The 15,311-nt window shown below is 48.8% G+C and overlaps 2 protein-coding genes across 2 annotated transcripts in view; both read left to right on the top strand.

The window, feature by feature from the left end:
• SSRP1 (structure specific recognition protein 1) overlaps nucleotides 1-15,311 on the top strand; it is a 1,220,984-nt gene that overhangs the window by 1,028,702 nt on the left and 176,971 nt on the right. The window lies entirely within an intron of this gene.
• SLC43A1 (solute carrier family 43 member 1) overlaps nucleotides 1-15,311 on the top strand; it is a 38,382-nt gene that overhangs the window by 10,324 nt on the left and 12,747 nt on the right. The window contains exons 3-7 of the mRNA XM_049779649.1: nucleotides 6,396-6,573; nucleotides 6,693-6,748; nucleotides 6,888-6,964; nucleotides 9,999-10,091; nucleotides 13,724-13,857. Coding sequence (XP_049635606.1) covers nucleotides 6,396-6,573; nucleotides 6,693-6,748; nucleotides 6,888-6,964; nucleotides 9,999-10,091; nucleotides 13,724-13,857 — 538 coding nt within the window. The remainder of the gene's footprint in view (nucleotides 1-6,395; nucleotides 6,574-6,692; nucleotides 6,749-6,887; nucleotides 6,965-9,998; nucleotides 10,092-13,723; nucleotides 13,858-15,311) is intronic.

Here is a 15,311-nt window from a genome sequence, read left to right as displayed (position 1 = left end):
GTTTCTGACGCACAGTAAGTCATATCCAGTGATGTGTTTCCAATGCACAGTGACACAGAACAACAGAAACCTTCTGAGGTACCCCCTTTTTTTTTGGAGGGAGGGGGGCAGGGGCACAACCGGCAGTGCTCAGGCCTTATCTTGGCTCTGCTCTCAGGCTGACATTGGGAGACCATATGCAGTTCTAGGGATTAAACCTGGATTGGCTGCTTGCAAGGCAAGTGCCTTACACACTGTGCTAGTCTCCATCTCTTGTATCTCTGTCTTGAGCCCACCTTGAAGGGCCCATTTACCCTGCAAACCACACTTGGGTAAGCATCTTTCCTGACTGCAAAGCCCGGTGCTATTACTTACGTAGTGTGTTTTTCTCTGTCCTACCTCATTGCTTCACGTAACTCGTCTGCAATAACAGGGAGATGAACTTCAAAGGTATCTTCTGTCGGTGACCTGGATAGAGTTCTAAGAGGTCTGTGTATTTGGGTCCACATTCTCTCTTGGTTCAGAAGTCTAGCTTTGCCAGATCTCTCAGAATGAGCAGGTTACAGAAATAAGCTTCTGTAGGTAAAACTCACAAGAGGTTCGAAGGATAAAGCCTGATGGGTAAAATTCCCAGAGAAACATAATTTATGTGGCCCTGAGTTTGGAGCAGTTCAATTTCCAAAATTCAATACCAACAGGGGAATATGTTTCTGTGCAAATTCTGCTGTAGGCTTTGGAAAGTGGACAGAGTGTACTGGAGACAGTGTTGGCTTTGGACAAATTTTTTTTCTTGTTGTTTTTGGGCCATACCCAGTGGCACTCAGGAGTTACTCCTGGCTCTGTGCTTAGAAATAGCTCCTGGCAGGCTTGGGGGACTTATGGCATGCTGGGCATAGAACCCAGGTCAGCCACATGCAAGGCAAACACCTTACCACTGCTCTATCATGCTGGCCTCAGCTTTGGATAATGTTCTGGGTTGAAATCTGATCTTGGCTCTAAGAGTCTGTGTGACTGTGAGTTGTTGCTTTGCTTTGCTCCTGGGAGTCTTGTACATAAAATAGGAATCACTCTATGAGGTTTTAAGGTCCTTGAAAGAACTAAAAGAGACAAGATATGAGAAAACCTGGCACAGCCTGGATGGAATGGAGATCTAATGGGACTGTAAGGTAAAGTGTGGTTTGATTGGAAGACTTTAGACTAGAGTAATATGACTGGGGCTGGAGCAATAACCTCAATAGAGAGGGTGTTTGCCTTGAATGTGGCTGACCTGGGTTCGATTCCTGGCATTCCATATAGTTCCCTCAGGCACCACCAGGAGTAATTCCTGAGCATTGCTGGATATGGCCCAAAAATCAGAAAGAAAAATAAAAGACTTAAGAATGGGCCAATGCCTTATTTGTGGTCTGCAGACATACATGCCAATGGGGCCCAGAGAGATAATGCTGAGTGAGTGAATGAGTGAGGCAGGATACTTAATATGTATAGAAAGCAAAGGTCTGGGAACCAGAGAACTGAGGACTCGGGTGACCTAGTGTGGGCAAGCCTAGGAGAAAGGACTGGTCTCAGTAGCATGGTTAGAGCTGTGGATTTAATGGAAATGCAGAGAGGTTGGACAGCTCAGTGGGCTGATCTAGAGGCCCAGGTTCCTTCCCTGACACTATATGGTTCCCTGATCACTCCAGATGTGATCCCCAGGTTACAGAGCTGGGAGTATCACCCAAGTATCACTGGGCATCACCCCAAAACCAATTCAAAACAAATGAAAAAGATTCATAAGAGGCTTCTATTTTTTTTTTTTTTTGGTTTTTGGTTTTTGGACCACACCCGTTTGATGCTCAGGGGTTACTCCTGGCTAAACGCTCAGAAATTACCCCTGGCTTTGGGGGTCCATATGGGATGCTGGGGGATCGAACCATGATCCTTCCTTGGCTAGCGCTTGCAAGGCAGACACCTTACCTCTAGCGCCACTTCGCCGGCCCCCATAAGAGGCTTCTTGCCTTGCAAGTGGGTATGGTAGATGAGACCCTGGTTCAAATCCCCTACAACACATATGGTTACCGCCAAGGGTTGCGCCTGAGCACAGAGCCAGGAACAGCTCTCAATACCCCTGGTGTGGCTCCAAACAAATAATACCCCTCAAAAAATTAAAATAGAGAAGAAGTACTCTAATTTTTTTTCCCTTTAGACTATACCTGGTAGTGCTCAGGGCTTACTTCTGGGCTCTGGGATCAGGAATCACTCCTGGCTGGATGGTATGGGGCACAGATATTCAAATCTGGTTGGTTACATTCAACCAGATATTCAACCAGTTGGCTGCAGAATCTTTATCCATTATACTACGCTGGCCCCAGAATATATATGTGATCATTTCTGATTTTAAACTATTACCGAACTAAAATTTCCACACTAAGCTAAAAGTTTTGGGGCATCAAAGTTGGTCTCCTTTTTTGTAGCTTGTGACCTAAATTATCTGCATTATTATCTGCATTTCTTCTTCTTCTTCTTCTTCTTCTTCTTCTTCTTCTTCTTCTTCTTCTTCTTCTTCTTCTTCTTCTTCTTCTTCTTTTTTCTTCTTTTTCTTTTTCTTCTTCTTCCTTTTCTTCTTCCTTTTCTTCTTCTTCTTCTTCTTCTTCTTCTTCTTCTTCTTCTTCTTCTTCTTCTTCTTCTTCTTCTTCCTCCTCCTCTCCTTTCTCTTCCTCTTCTCCCTTTTCTTCCTCCTCCTTTTCTTCTTCCTCCTTCTTCCCTTCTTCCTCCTCTTGTTCTCTTCCTCATCTTCTCTTTCTTCCTTCTCCTCCTTCTCTTCTTCTTCCTCTTCTTCCTCCTCCTCCTCCTCCTCTTGTTTTCTCTCTGACTTTTGGGCCACACCTGGCAGCAGTGTTCAGGGCTTACTCCTGGTTCTGTGCTCATGAATTACTCCTCATGGTATTTTGAGGGACCATATGGGATGCAGAGGATCAAACCTGGGTTGACCACATGTAAGGCAAATGCCTTGCTCACTATGTTAACATTCTGACCTAATGATCTGTATTCTTTCCTTCATTTTTTTTTTTTTTTATGTTTCTACCACATCCACACTCAGGGGTAACTCCTGGCCCTGTGCTCAAGAATCACTCCTGGCAGGCTCAGGGGACCCTGTGGGATGCCAGGGATCTAACCCAGGATGGTTGCATATAAGGTTAACACCCTACCCACTGTGCTATCACCCCAGCCCCATCCTTCCTACTTTTAACCACACTCTTTGATGCTGTGGATCGAATCTGGGTTCGTCCTGGAAACGCCCTACTGCTGTGCTATCACTGCAGCCCTGTATTCATTTTGGGCTTGGGGCTAATGCTTGGTTGTGCTTGTGAGCTCCTGCACTGGTGCTGAGCTGGGGCACATGGTATGGTATCAGGCACTGGACTGGAACTCCGCCTCTGAGCCATTTCCTTGCCCAGCTCCTATCTTCTTTTATTTTGCTTTTTGCCTTTTGAGCCATACCCACAATGTTTAGGGGTTACCCTTGTCTGCATTCAGAATCATTCCTTAAAAATTTTTTAAAAGGGGGCCAGAGAGGGGCCCGGAGAGATAGCACAGCGGCGTTTGCCTTGCAAGCAGCCGATCCAGGACCAAAGGTGGTTGGTTCGAATCCCGGTGTCCCATATGGTCCCCCGTGCCTGCCAGGAGCTATTTCTTAGCAGACAGCCAGGAGTAACCCCTGAGCAATGCTGGGTGTGACCCAAAAAAAGGGGGGGGCAGAGGGATAGCACAGCAGGTAAGGTGTGCACTTGCCTTGCATATGTCCAACCTGGGTTCTATTCCCAGCATCCCATAAGGTCTCCCAAATCTGCCAGGACTTATTTCTGAGTGCAGAGCCAGGAGTGACCCCGGAGCCCCACCAGGTGTGACTCCAAAACAAAACAAAACAAAACAAAACAAAACAAAAGAAGAATTACTTCTGGCAGTGCTTGGGGCTGAGGGGACCATATGGGGTGCTGGGGATCAAAACTGGGTCAGCCAGGTGCAAGGCAAACACCCTCCCCTCTGTGCTATCGCTGTGGCCCAGCCTATCTTCTTTAACACGTTGACACCAGTGTTGCAGTTAATGTTTATTAAGCCACATGTGAGTGTGAGCCATCTGTGGGATGGATGCAGCAGTATCAATATGTCAAATCAACAGCCTTTCTCTTTATCATCTAGTATAAGCCCCACATAAACAGAAAAAGCTTCCTGTCTTACTCCCCGTGGCCACTCCAACTTTGTCCAGGGTGGAGAAGCCTAAGGAGCTTCAAGAAGCAGTGGAGCATATGCACCCACCTCCTGACTCCAGGAGCAGAGCATTGGGGGTTAAATGAAGCCGCCTCTCCCTCACCGCTAGCCTATTTCATGAACTTGTCAGGAAGCCAAGTTGGAAGTTCACCTTCAGAGCCTGTTTCAGCTGAGATGGAGTCAGAGGTTTCTCCAGGGGAACTGCTGAAGGGCACTTGGAAGGCAGTGCCAACTCCAAAACCTGGGTCTGAACTTTTATCACCTGGGGAGGCATTATGAGCTGCCTCGAGCAGCACTTTAGAACCTGGATCATTATTAGCCCAGTCAAATATTAGCTATTATTTTGTTCCAATTTGGGGGTCACACCCAGCTTTGATCAGGATTTTCTTCTGATTTTGTGGTCAGGGTTCCCTCCTGGTGACAAGCTTGCAGGATGGTAGAACTCAAGTTGGCCCTGTGCAGGACAAAAACCTTCCCCACTGAACTCTGCATATTTTTTGTTTTGTTTTGTTTTTGTTTTGGGGTTATACCCGGCGGCTTTCAGGGGTTACTTCTGGCTCAGAAATGGCTCCTGGCAGGTTAGGGGACCATATGGGATGCCAGGAATCAAACCCAGGTCCATCCTGGATCGGCTGCGTGCAGGGTAAACACCCTTCCACTGTGCTATCCCTCTGGCCCTGAACTCTACATTTTTCCCCAAGGTCTTTGAGGGGGGAAAGATCCTCTTCAGTTTTTCAGGAATTCTTGTTTTTTCCATCGAGTGTTACTGAGGGACTTTGTCCCTGATTTATGAGAGCTTCATCACAGGGGTCTACAACCTTTGTTTAAACGCGAAGTAGATGTCTATTGACTTGGACATTAAGTAAATACTTGATGTCCACAATCACTTTTTTCTGTTTATTTGCTTTGGAGCCACACCCGGCGGTGCCTAAGTCTGACTCCTGGCTCTGAGTTTAGGGATCAATCACTCTAGCAGAGCTTGAGCAATGCCAGAGATTAATTTTGCGTGCAAGCAAGCACCGTCACGCTACACTATTACTCTAGCCCTATAAAAATTTCTTTTGTTGTTGTTTTGTTATTTTTGAGCCATACCTGGTGGTGCTCAGGGGTTACTTCTGGCTTTGCATTCAAAAATCACTCCTGGTGGTGCTGGGAAGACCATATGGAATGCTGGGGATTGAACCCAGATCAGCAGAGGGCAAACCTACAGGCATTTAGACTTAGGTTTGTTTGGTTTTGGGATCGCTCCTAGCAGGCTCAGGGGACCATATGGGATGCTAGGATCAAACCGTGGTCTGTCCCGGTCAGCAGCATGCAAGGCAAATGCCTTACCATTGTGCTATCACTTCCAATGTACAAGCATTCTTGAGTTCATACAGACCCCAGGCTGGGCAGTGATTCTCTCCGGCTTGATCCCCCCTCCTCCCATGAAAACATGGCTGGACTTCTCTGAAGCCCACTGGTTGGCCATAGGTTATGAGGTAAATTGAGGCCTTTGAAATAGTTCCCATTTATGGAGCTGGAGCGATAGCACAGTGATAGCACAGCAGAGCGATAGCACAGTGGCTGACCCAGGACGGACCTGGGTTTGATCCCTGACGTCCCATATGGTCCCCCGAGCCAGAAGCCATTTCTGAGGGCATATCCAGGAGTAACTCCTGAGCATCACCAGGGGTGGCCCAAAAACCAGAAAAAAAAAAGTTTCCATTTGTATCAAATATATCTCATTTGTATCTTAATTATTTTCTGTTGGTCTTGTTTGCCCATTGCATTTCATCTGTTTCTTTTCCCTCCCCTTGGGGAGGGTCTTGAATTGGATTTCAATAAATGGAAGGCAGGAGAGCTTAGCTGGGGCCGTCATCTAGGCTTGTGGTTCCATGTGTTGGAGTGACTAGCTTGTAGTGTGAATTTTCTTACCTGTTATAGCCTCCATATCTGTGTGGATTACTTATTGCAGAGAATTGTTACCAAAACAGCTTCGTCTGTCCTTTCTGGAGACGGATATAGGTATAGGATATCCCTTTCTGGGAACTATGTAGTAACCAAATCTCAACCCAACATCCAAAGAATATCTCATTACAGTGGGTCAGTGTTTAGCATTTGCATACAGGTTCTCCCATGTCCAGTTATGCAGCCCAGCCATGCTTATCTCTCTTTACCCTCCTTAGTGGCCAATACCACCAACAGCACCAAGGATGAGCCACCCCGAAGGCAGAGCTGTGACGGCCAGGATGAAATGCTTAATTTGGGCTTTACCATTGGTTCCTTCGTGCTGAGTGCCACCACCCTGCCCCTAGGAATCCTCATGGATCGCTTCGGCCCCCGGCCTGTGCGCCTGGTTGGCAGGTAAGCTGGTGGTCCGGTTGCATCGGTGGTGGTGTCTGATTTTGGCATGGCAGGGGGAGAAGGGAGTCAAGGAGCATTTGCCTGATTGTCAACCGCTGTCCCTTCTGTGCTTCCCCCAGTGCCAGCTTCTCTGCATCCTGCACGCTGATGGCTCTGGCATCTCGGGACACCAAAGGTGAGCTGTCTGGCTGTTCCTGGACACCCTCCCCCAAGCAGAGAACGGGGTGGGATCGAAGCGAATGTTGCCCCTCGCCAGTTGCCCTTGGCCTGCCACGCTCCCCCAATGCCCTCACTCACCCCTCTCCCCTTTCCAGTTCTGTCCCCGTTGATTTTCCTGGCACTGTCCCTGAATGGCTTTGGTGGCATCTGCCTAACATTCTCTTCACTCACGGTGAGTATGACAGGTCCTGGGTTGGCCACTGGGCACCCAGGAATGGAATGGGGGCAGGAAGCAGGGAGGACAAGAGGGGCCGATATATACAGCTAAGAGTGGTGTGTGTGTGTGTGTGTGTGTGTGTGTGTGTGTGTGTGTGTGTGTGTGTGTGTGTGTGTCCTGAGCCCCTTAGGGACTTGGAGCTTTATTCTAGGCATTGCGGCCAGTGTACAAACTGAAAATTTGCTTCATGGAGTTTCTTGGGGGGTCAGGGTGTGGAGAGACAACTCCCAACATCGGTAACTGAACAAAGGATGCCAGTAATCACCAGTGCTGGAAAGACAATTAAAACCGGGTATTAGCACTGTGGCCAGTGCAATAACACAGCTGACCTGGGTTCCATCCCCAGCTCCCATAGGTTCTACCAAGCCTGCTGGGAGTAATTTCTGAGCACAGAGCCAGGAGTAACCCCTGAGCTCAGCCAGGTGTGGTCCCCAAAACAACAAAACAAACAAGCAAACAAACAAAAAAGAAAAGAAACTGGATAACATGGAGACAGAAAGGGAACAGCACTGTGTGTGTGTGTGTGTGTGTGTGTGTGTGTGTGTGTGTGTGTGTGTGTGTGTGTGTGTATTGTGTATCTGTTTGCTGGTCTGTGCTGGTCTGATGCTATTCCAGGGGAAAGAAGGTCAGTCCCCATATGTACTTTTGTGAGTGCGTAAAATAAACTCCTAGGCAATAACCCAGACGGGCCGGTTGCTTGACCTGCAAACACTGCAGCGTTTCTTACATACCTGGGGGTGCGGACAGTGTGCGTTGTGAGGACAAGGGTTAAGGGGTTTAGGAAAGTGTGTGCGTGCTTGGGAGAGAGGGAGGGCCTCCCTGCGAGCCCTCCACTTGGGATGGGACTGTTTATCTGAACCCAGGGCCTCCTGACGGCCAAAAACTGGGTGTTTTTGGCCCAATTTCACGTCGCCCAGCCCCCGCCTTTAATTCCAGCCCCGGACATTTCACAACTCTCTAAGGAAGCCATCCTTTCCTCCCCGCCCCATTCCGCAGTCCTTGCATGCTGTGCAACTTGGCAGCAGGAGTCTAAGCCCCCTCCGGGAGTCTAACCTCGGACCCTGGCCTGGCCCCTGGCCCTGGTCGGCCTGCAGCCCAAAGCTCCTCCCTCTCTGCCCCAGTCTGTAATCTCCAGCCAATGGCAGGGCGTGGTGGGGCCCTGCCCCCGGAGTCAGCTCTGTCCCCAGTCCCGTTGCTCTTGGCCAGACCAGAACTCTCTTAGGAGCTGGGACGTCCCGTGCTGCCCAGACCCTTGGCCTGGCTTAACTGCATCCGCCCTGCGACCTTGCATTTTGGGGGAGGGAGAGATGCCAAGGGACCAGCAGCTCTCCTGGCTTTGGCACCTTTCCCTGGCGTCCTTGGCAGAGTGCCTCAGCCATGCAAGGTGCCAGGGAAATCTGTGTCCTGCTGAGGGGGGTCAACCTGGCCCCACTCGCCTACCAGGGCCACCTGGACTGGATGGGGTGTGCGTGTGTGTGCAATTCTTGACCTTTTCTTGGGCTCTTTGAAGTCTCCTTCTAGGGTTTCTGAGATGCTTCCCAGCTGTGGGACTCGCATATCCGCATGGGGCAGGGTGCTGGCAGCATCTGTGTGGTGGGGGTGCCACGGGGACAGACTTTGAGGTCGGGGATAGAACTAGAACGATTGGAACCCAGAGGAAGTGTGTGTGTGTGTGTGCTCGGTGAACCTAAGGACATGGCTTTCCTCAACTGGGCATGAGTGTCCACTGAGTTGATGGGTGCATGGAAACCGCCCCCCCCCCCTTTCCATGGGCCACTATAAAGTGTCATGTGGTGCTAGGGTCCTTTTGAAGGCTCACCTGGAAAACCCTGGGGTTAGAACTACAGAATTTCTCTCTTTGAGGCTACTTCTAGAAGCTTTAAGTTTGGGTTTAGGGTTGGGGAGATTAGTGCAGTGGGTAAGGCACTTGCCTTGCATGCAGCCAACCTGGGTTGGATCCCTGGTATCTCATACAGTCCCCTGAGTACAGAGCCAGGAGTAAGCCCCGAGTGTGGCTAGGTGTGACCCCTCAACAAAAATCAAAACAAAAAAATTATTTTGGGGTCACACCTGGAGGTGCCTAGGGGCTACTCAATGCACTCTCTTGCCAGTGCTCAAGGAACTATGTGGTGCCAGGGATGGAGCCTGGGTCTCCTGCAGGCAGAACATGGGCTCCAATTCTCAGTCATCTGTTTGGCTTCTTGAGAGTTTTTGGGGGCAGAGAGAAGGGTGCTATATTTGGCAGTGCTCAGGGGTTATTCCTGGCTATGCACTCAGGAATCACTCCTGGTGGTGGTGCTCCTGGGACCATATGAGATGTTCCTGGGGATTGAACCTGGGTTGGTTGTGTGCAAGGCAAGCGCTCTAGACACTGCAATCTCTCTAGCCCCTTGAAAGCCTTTTAATGCATAAGGTTGGGGGCAGAGTGGTAGCATGGAGGTAGGGCGTTTGCCTTGCATCAGAAAAATGGTAGTTCGAATCCTGGCATCCCATATGGTTCCCTGAGCTGCCGGGAGTGATTTCTGAGCATAGAGCCAGGAGTAACCCCTGAGTGCTGCCAGGTGTGACCAAAAACCAAAATCAAAACAAAACAAAACAAAAAAAACCCCAAAACCCTCTAAACAAAAAAATAATAAAATGCATAAGGCTGGGGCTGGAGAGATAGAACTGTAGGTGATATGCTTGGCCTTATACATTAACTGACCTAGGTTTTCTCCCTAGCATCCCATATGGTCCCATGTGGACCATCAGGAGTAACCCCAAAGTGTAGTTAGGAGTCAGCCCTGAGCACTGCCAGGAAGGGCTTATAGTGCAATTTCCAACACTGATTTTGCCTTTGGGTTTTTCTTTGGTGGGTCCTGGGATGGAACTCAAGTGCCTCGTGCTCCCCATTGACAGTGATGAGGCTCAGTACCCCCAGGGTTAAAACAGAAAAGGGGTGTCTTGATATAGTCCTACCCCTGCTCACTGTGCTGTTCTCCTGCCTCAGCTGCCCAACATGTTCGGGAACCTGCGCTCAACGTTCATGTCACTCATGATCGGCTCCTACGCCTCCTCTGCCATCACCTTCCCAGCAGTCAAGGTATGAAACTGATTGTTTATTTTGTTTTTGACTTGACCTTAAGAATTGGGTAAAACTGGGTCCAGAGTTCCATTGTGTCTGGGGTCTGGTTTCTGCGGGTCAGAGGTCATGGATGCACTGAGGCATCCTGGGAAGAGCTTGGACTCTCCCCTGCTGAGCAGGGATCTGGATTTGCTCTTTTCTCCTTTCCTAATGCCCTATTCCAGGTTTTTCCCTCCTCTCTCGGGGCAAGTGCTCTCAGCTCTTTACTTGAGTCCTGAACTTTTTCCTCTCTGTTTTGTCATTCTTGTGGCCTTGCATAGCCGTCTTAGGGGACACTCATCTGCTCTCACTGACCCTTCACATTTTCAAGGTCCCCAGCTTTGGCCTCACTCACCTTTCTGGCCTGGGAGGGTTACCTCCCACCCCCCAAGTCACCTTAAAGTCTCTGAGTTCACAAAGCTAGTCTCTGCCAGGTTTAGATAGGTCAGCCTGGTGGGCCCACAGCCAGAAGGTTTATATCTGGCTAAGCAACCATTTTTTCCTGGGTAATAGATGATAGCTACATAACTTCTCCTGCTGGCCAGTTATACTTCTCAGTTTCAAACTGTTGATCTGCTTGTTCCAGAAACATTTGTGGGGCTGTGCATGTGGCTCAAGTGGTAGGGAGTACTCAGGGCACATGTGTGAGGCCCTGGGTTAGATCCCCAGTGCTGCCACCAGTGGAGGGCCTGGCCCTTATGGAAGCAACAGAATGGAAGGAAGGAAGAAAAGAAGATCAATAAGTGAATGAAACCATATGAAAAGAACTGCATATAACAATATAAAATTAAACAAAAATAAGGCACTTCGCTTGCCCAGCATCCCCAAAGGAGTTTGAGGGTACATCTTGTTGGGGGTGACTCTAAAAAACTGGGGTATAAGAAGTCAGGTCTTGATAGATAGCTCAGTGGGTAGGACACTTGTTTAGTAGCTTAATCGAACTGGGTTTAATTTTTTTTCTTTTGATTTTTGGGGCACATGGCAGTGCTCAGGAATTACTTTTAGCTCTGCGCTCAGAAATCACTCCTGGCAGGCATGGGGGACCATATGGGATGGAGGATTCGAACCACCGTCCATCTTGGAACTGCTACATGCAAGGCAAATGCCCTACCTCTGTGCTATCTCTCTGTCTCCTGACGTGGGTTCAGTTTCTAAAATCCCATATGGTTTTCCCCGAGCCCTGCTAGGAGTGATTCCTGAGCACAGAGCAAGGAGTAAGCCCTGAGCAATGCAGGATATGATCTAACGCCCCACTCACCGCAAATATCAGATGCTATTGCTTCTTACTTTGGACTGTGGCCCTTAGAAGTTCCTACCTTCCTGGAGAAGGAAGGGAGGTGGGATTTCCTGGGGTCAGGGGCCTGATGTCAGGGCCAACTCCAGCCCTCATAGGCAGAGCAGGGACCAAGTGTGTCCTCTGTGCACCAGCCCAGGGCCCACATGTTGCACGGAACTCAGGTCTCTGCATATCTTTCTGTGCTGGGCTTGTAACCCTTGCACACATTTACCAGTCAATCAACCCCCATTATTGTATCTGGGTGCACCTGTGAGAGGTGAGATAAGACGGCTCAGATGGAGTTTGTTGGATTTCCTCCAGGGGAACGTGCCGGCAAGGGGCAGGATAAACGTGGGGAACCCTGGCAAACCCAGAGCCTTTATTTCTACTTTTGTACTTAAAGTGAAATAAGGGTTGGAGAGATAGAACAGCTGTAGGGTGTTTTGCCTTGCACGTGGCCAACCCAGGACAGACCTGGATTTGATTCCCGGTATCCCATATGTTTCCTGGGCCTGCCAGGAGCAATTTCTGAGTGTAGAGTCAGGAGTAACACCTCCAGGTATGACACAACCCCACAGCCCCCAAAAAAGTGAAATGAGTTTCTGTTTTGTTTGGGCTACACTTGCTGTGCTCAGCGACTGATCCTTGGCTTTGTGCTTGAAGCGCACACTTGGTAGTGCTCAGGGATCCACATAATGCTGGATTGAGCCGGGACCCCAGCAAACAAAGCATGGTCTTCAGCTCCCTGAACCCTCTCTCTTTGGTCCTAATGAGATCTTTCTGGGTTATGGAGTAATAGGTGAAATCAGTCTTTTTTAATTTTGGGGTTCTTTGGGCCACTCTGCGATGCTCAGGGGTTACTCCTGGTTCTGCACTCAGAAATCACTTCTTTCTGACAGATTTGGGGGACCATATGGGATGCCAAGAATCAAACCCAGATAAGTGCGTGCAAGGCAATTGCCCTACCTGCTCTGCTATTACTCTGGCTCCTGAAATAATTTTTTTTTAATTTTATTTATATTTTGGTTTTGGTCCACAGCTGGCAATGTTCAGGGATGACTCCTAGTTCTGTACTCAGGGATAATTTTTGTTGTTGTTGTTGTTGTTGTTGTTTGGTTTTGGGCCATACTCAGTGATGCTCAGTGGTTACTCCTGGCTATGTGCTCAGAAATCGCTCCTGGCTCGGAGGACCATATGGGTTATCAGGGATTGAACCCAGGTCTGTCCTGGGCAGCTGCGTGCAAGGCAAACACCCTACTGCTGTGCTATTGCTCCAGTCCCAGGGATCACTTTTGGTAGGGCTCAGGGATTCTGGGGATTGATCTTGGGTCAGTCATATGCAAGACAAGTGCCCTGTCTACAATGTTATTGCTCTGGCCCCCCAAAATCTGCCATTTTAAACTTTTGTTTTGTTTTGTTTTTTGGGCCACACCCGTTTGACGCTCAGGGATTACTCCTGGCTATGCGCTCAGAAATCGCCCCTGGCTTGGGGGGACCATATGGGACACCGGGGGATCGAACCACAGTCCACAAGGCAGATACCTTACCTCTAGTGCCACCTTCCCGGCCCCAAATCTGTCATTTTAAAGATAAAAGTTGAAATTTTAAGGACATTTTGAATTTGTGACCCTCAACTTTAATACCTCGTAGGAATTCCTCCTCCCTCTTTTATTTTTTTTTTGTTTGTTTGTTTTGCAATACCATAAAAGGGCTCAGGGCTTACTCTTGGCTCTATACTCAGGAATCTCTCCTGGTGGACCATAGGGGACCAAATGGGATGCCAGGGATTAGACCTTGGTCAGCCACATGCAATGCAAACACCTTACCTGTTAAACTAACACTCTAGCCCCTCTTTTATTTATTTATTTATTTGTTTATTTATTTATTATTTTGGTTTTTGGGCCACACCTGCAGCCGCTCAGGCGTTACTCCTAACTGCACTCAGAAATCACTCCTGGCAGGCCTGGGTAACCATATGAGATGCTGGAGATCGAACTGAGGGTCAATCCCAGATTGACAGCAAGCAAGGCACATGCCCTACCACTGTGCTATTGCTCTAGCTTCCCTTTAGCCCTCTTTTTATTTTTTGCTTCTGGGGCTACACCCAAGTGCCTTAACCCCTGCATTGTCTTTCTCACTATTCCTTCCATCTCTTTAGAGGGCTGGGGAGAGGAAGGTTGGCCTACTAGGCTTATCTTCTGCCCTTGGTTTCATTGTCTAGAAGCAGAATGGCAGACTATAGGCAACTTTTTCTAGGGTCCATGAAGTCAAGGGCTAGGGGAGGCAGGTCTCAGCCCAGGACTATCTCCCATGGACCCGTCCCCTCTTCTCACAGCTCATCTACGACGCAGGCGTGTCCTTCACTGTCATCATGTTCACCTGGTCGGGCCTGGCTTGCCTCATCTTCTTGAACTGTGCTGTCAACTGGCCTAGCGAAGCTTTTCCCTCTCCAGAGGAAGCTGACTACACGTGAGCGGCCATGGGGGGTTGCTGGGCTGGGCCTGAAGGGGGCTCCCCTCTACTGAAGTGGGAAGATCAGGGGGGACAGCCATGTCATTGAGAGGACCCACTTTGCAGTCAAAGATGCAGATTTGCAAATGGCCCGAGCTTGCATTTGTGGGTATTTATTTGTTTTTGTTTTTGGTGTTTTTGATTTTGGGACCACACCCTACAGTCAGTGCTCAGGACTTACTCCTGGCTCTGCACTTAGGACTCACTCCTGGCAGTGAGTCCTGGAGCCTTTGGGATGTCAGTGATTGAACCCAGCCAGGTTAGCTGCTCATGAGGAAATCTCCCTACCTGTTGTACTATGGCTCTTAACCTCCCTGCCCACTGTGGGTGTTTGTAACAGGCCTGACATAACTCTGGTGGGCAGACACTGTTTATCTCACTCCTGGGAGAGGGGCCCCAGCAATGGCAGCATGAGCCCTGTGGAAACAAAGGTGGATATCAAGGAATGGCAGCCCACCCATCTTTTGTGGGGGACCCTGAAGGCTGCCTAGTTTAATTCCTCTATCAGTTGCCACTGGAGATAGGACAATACCCACATACAGCAGAGAGGATGTCAGCACAGAGGTAATCTGGATGCGGGTTTTCCTTTGCCCTGCATGGTGCTTCATTCTTAGGCCTTCTCAGATAGCACCATGTATGGGTTTTGCCATTTGCTCTGGGAATAGGCAAGAGATGGCCAGAGAGAAGGAGAGGACTCAGGGGGCTGAGTGCAGGCTTTGCATGTAGGGGGGCTCAGACCCCATCCCAGTCACCACAAGCTCCAGGGAGGAAGGAAGGAAGAAAGGGAGGAAAGGAGGGACAGAGAGAGAAAGAAAGAAAAAGAGAAAGAAAGGAAAAGGAATAAAGGAAAAGGAAGAAAGAAAAAAGAAAAGGAGAAAGAAGGAAAGAAAAAGGAAGAAAGAAAGGAAAAGGAAGAAAGAAAAAGAGAAAGGAGAAAGAAAAGGAAGCAAGGAAAAGAAAGAAGAAAAAATGAAAGGAGAAAGAAGGAAGAAAGAAAAAGGAAGCAAGGAAAAGGAAGAAAGAAAAAAGAAAAGGAGAAAGAAGGAAAGAAAGGAAAAGGAAGAAAGAGAAAGGAAAAGGAAGAAAGAAGGAAAGAAAGAAGAAAGGAAGGAAGGAAAAAAAGACAGACAAACTGGGGCCAGAAGGATAGTACAATGGGTAGGGTGTTTACCATGCACATGGCTGACTCTAATTTCATCCCAGCACTCCATATGGTCCCCTGAGCAACACCAGGAGTGATTTCTGAGTACAGAGCCAAGGGTAAGCCCTGAGCATCGCCAGGCATGGCCCTCAAACCAAAAAACCATCCATCAATATAAAAAAAAAAATGGAAAAAACATCAAGTAAACACAGTAACTTTCCAGAGGTTACTGCTCAGGGGCAAATCCAAGGCTGGCAACAGGCTCACAGGG

The sequence above is a fragment of the Suncus etruscus genome, chromosome 9, assembly GCF_024139225.1.
Source record: "Suncus etruscus isolate mSunEtr1 chromosome 9, mSunEtr1.pri.cur, whole genome shotgun sequence".
NCBI lineage: Eukaryota > Metazoa > Chordata > Mammalia > Eulipotyphla > Soricidae > Suncus > Suncus etruscus.
Note: the sequence above shows the minus strand (reverse complement) of the source record. Positions and strands in the feature narration are given on the sequence as shown.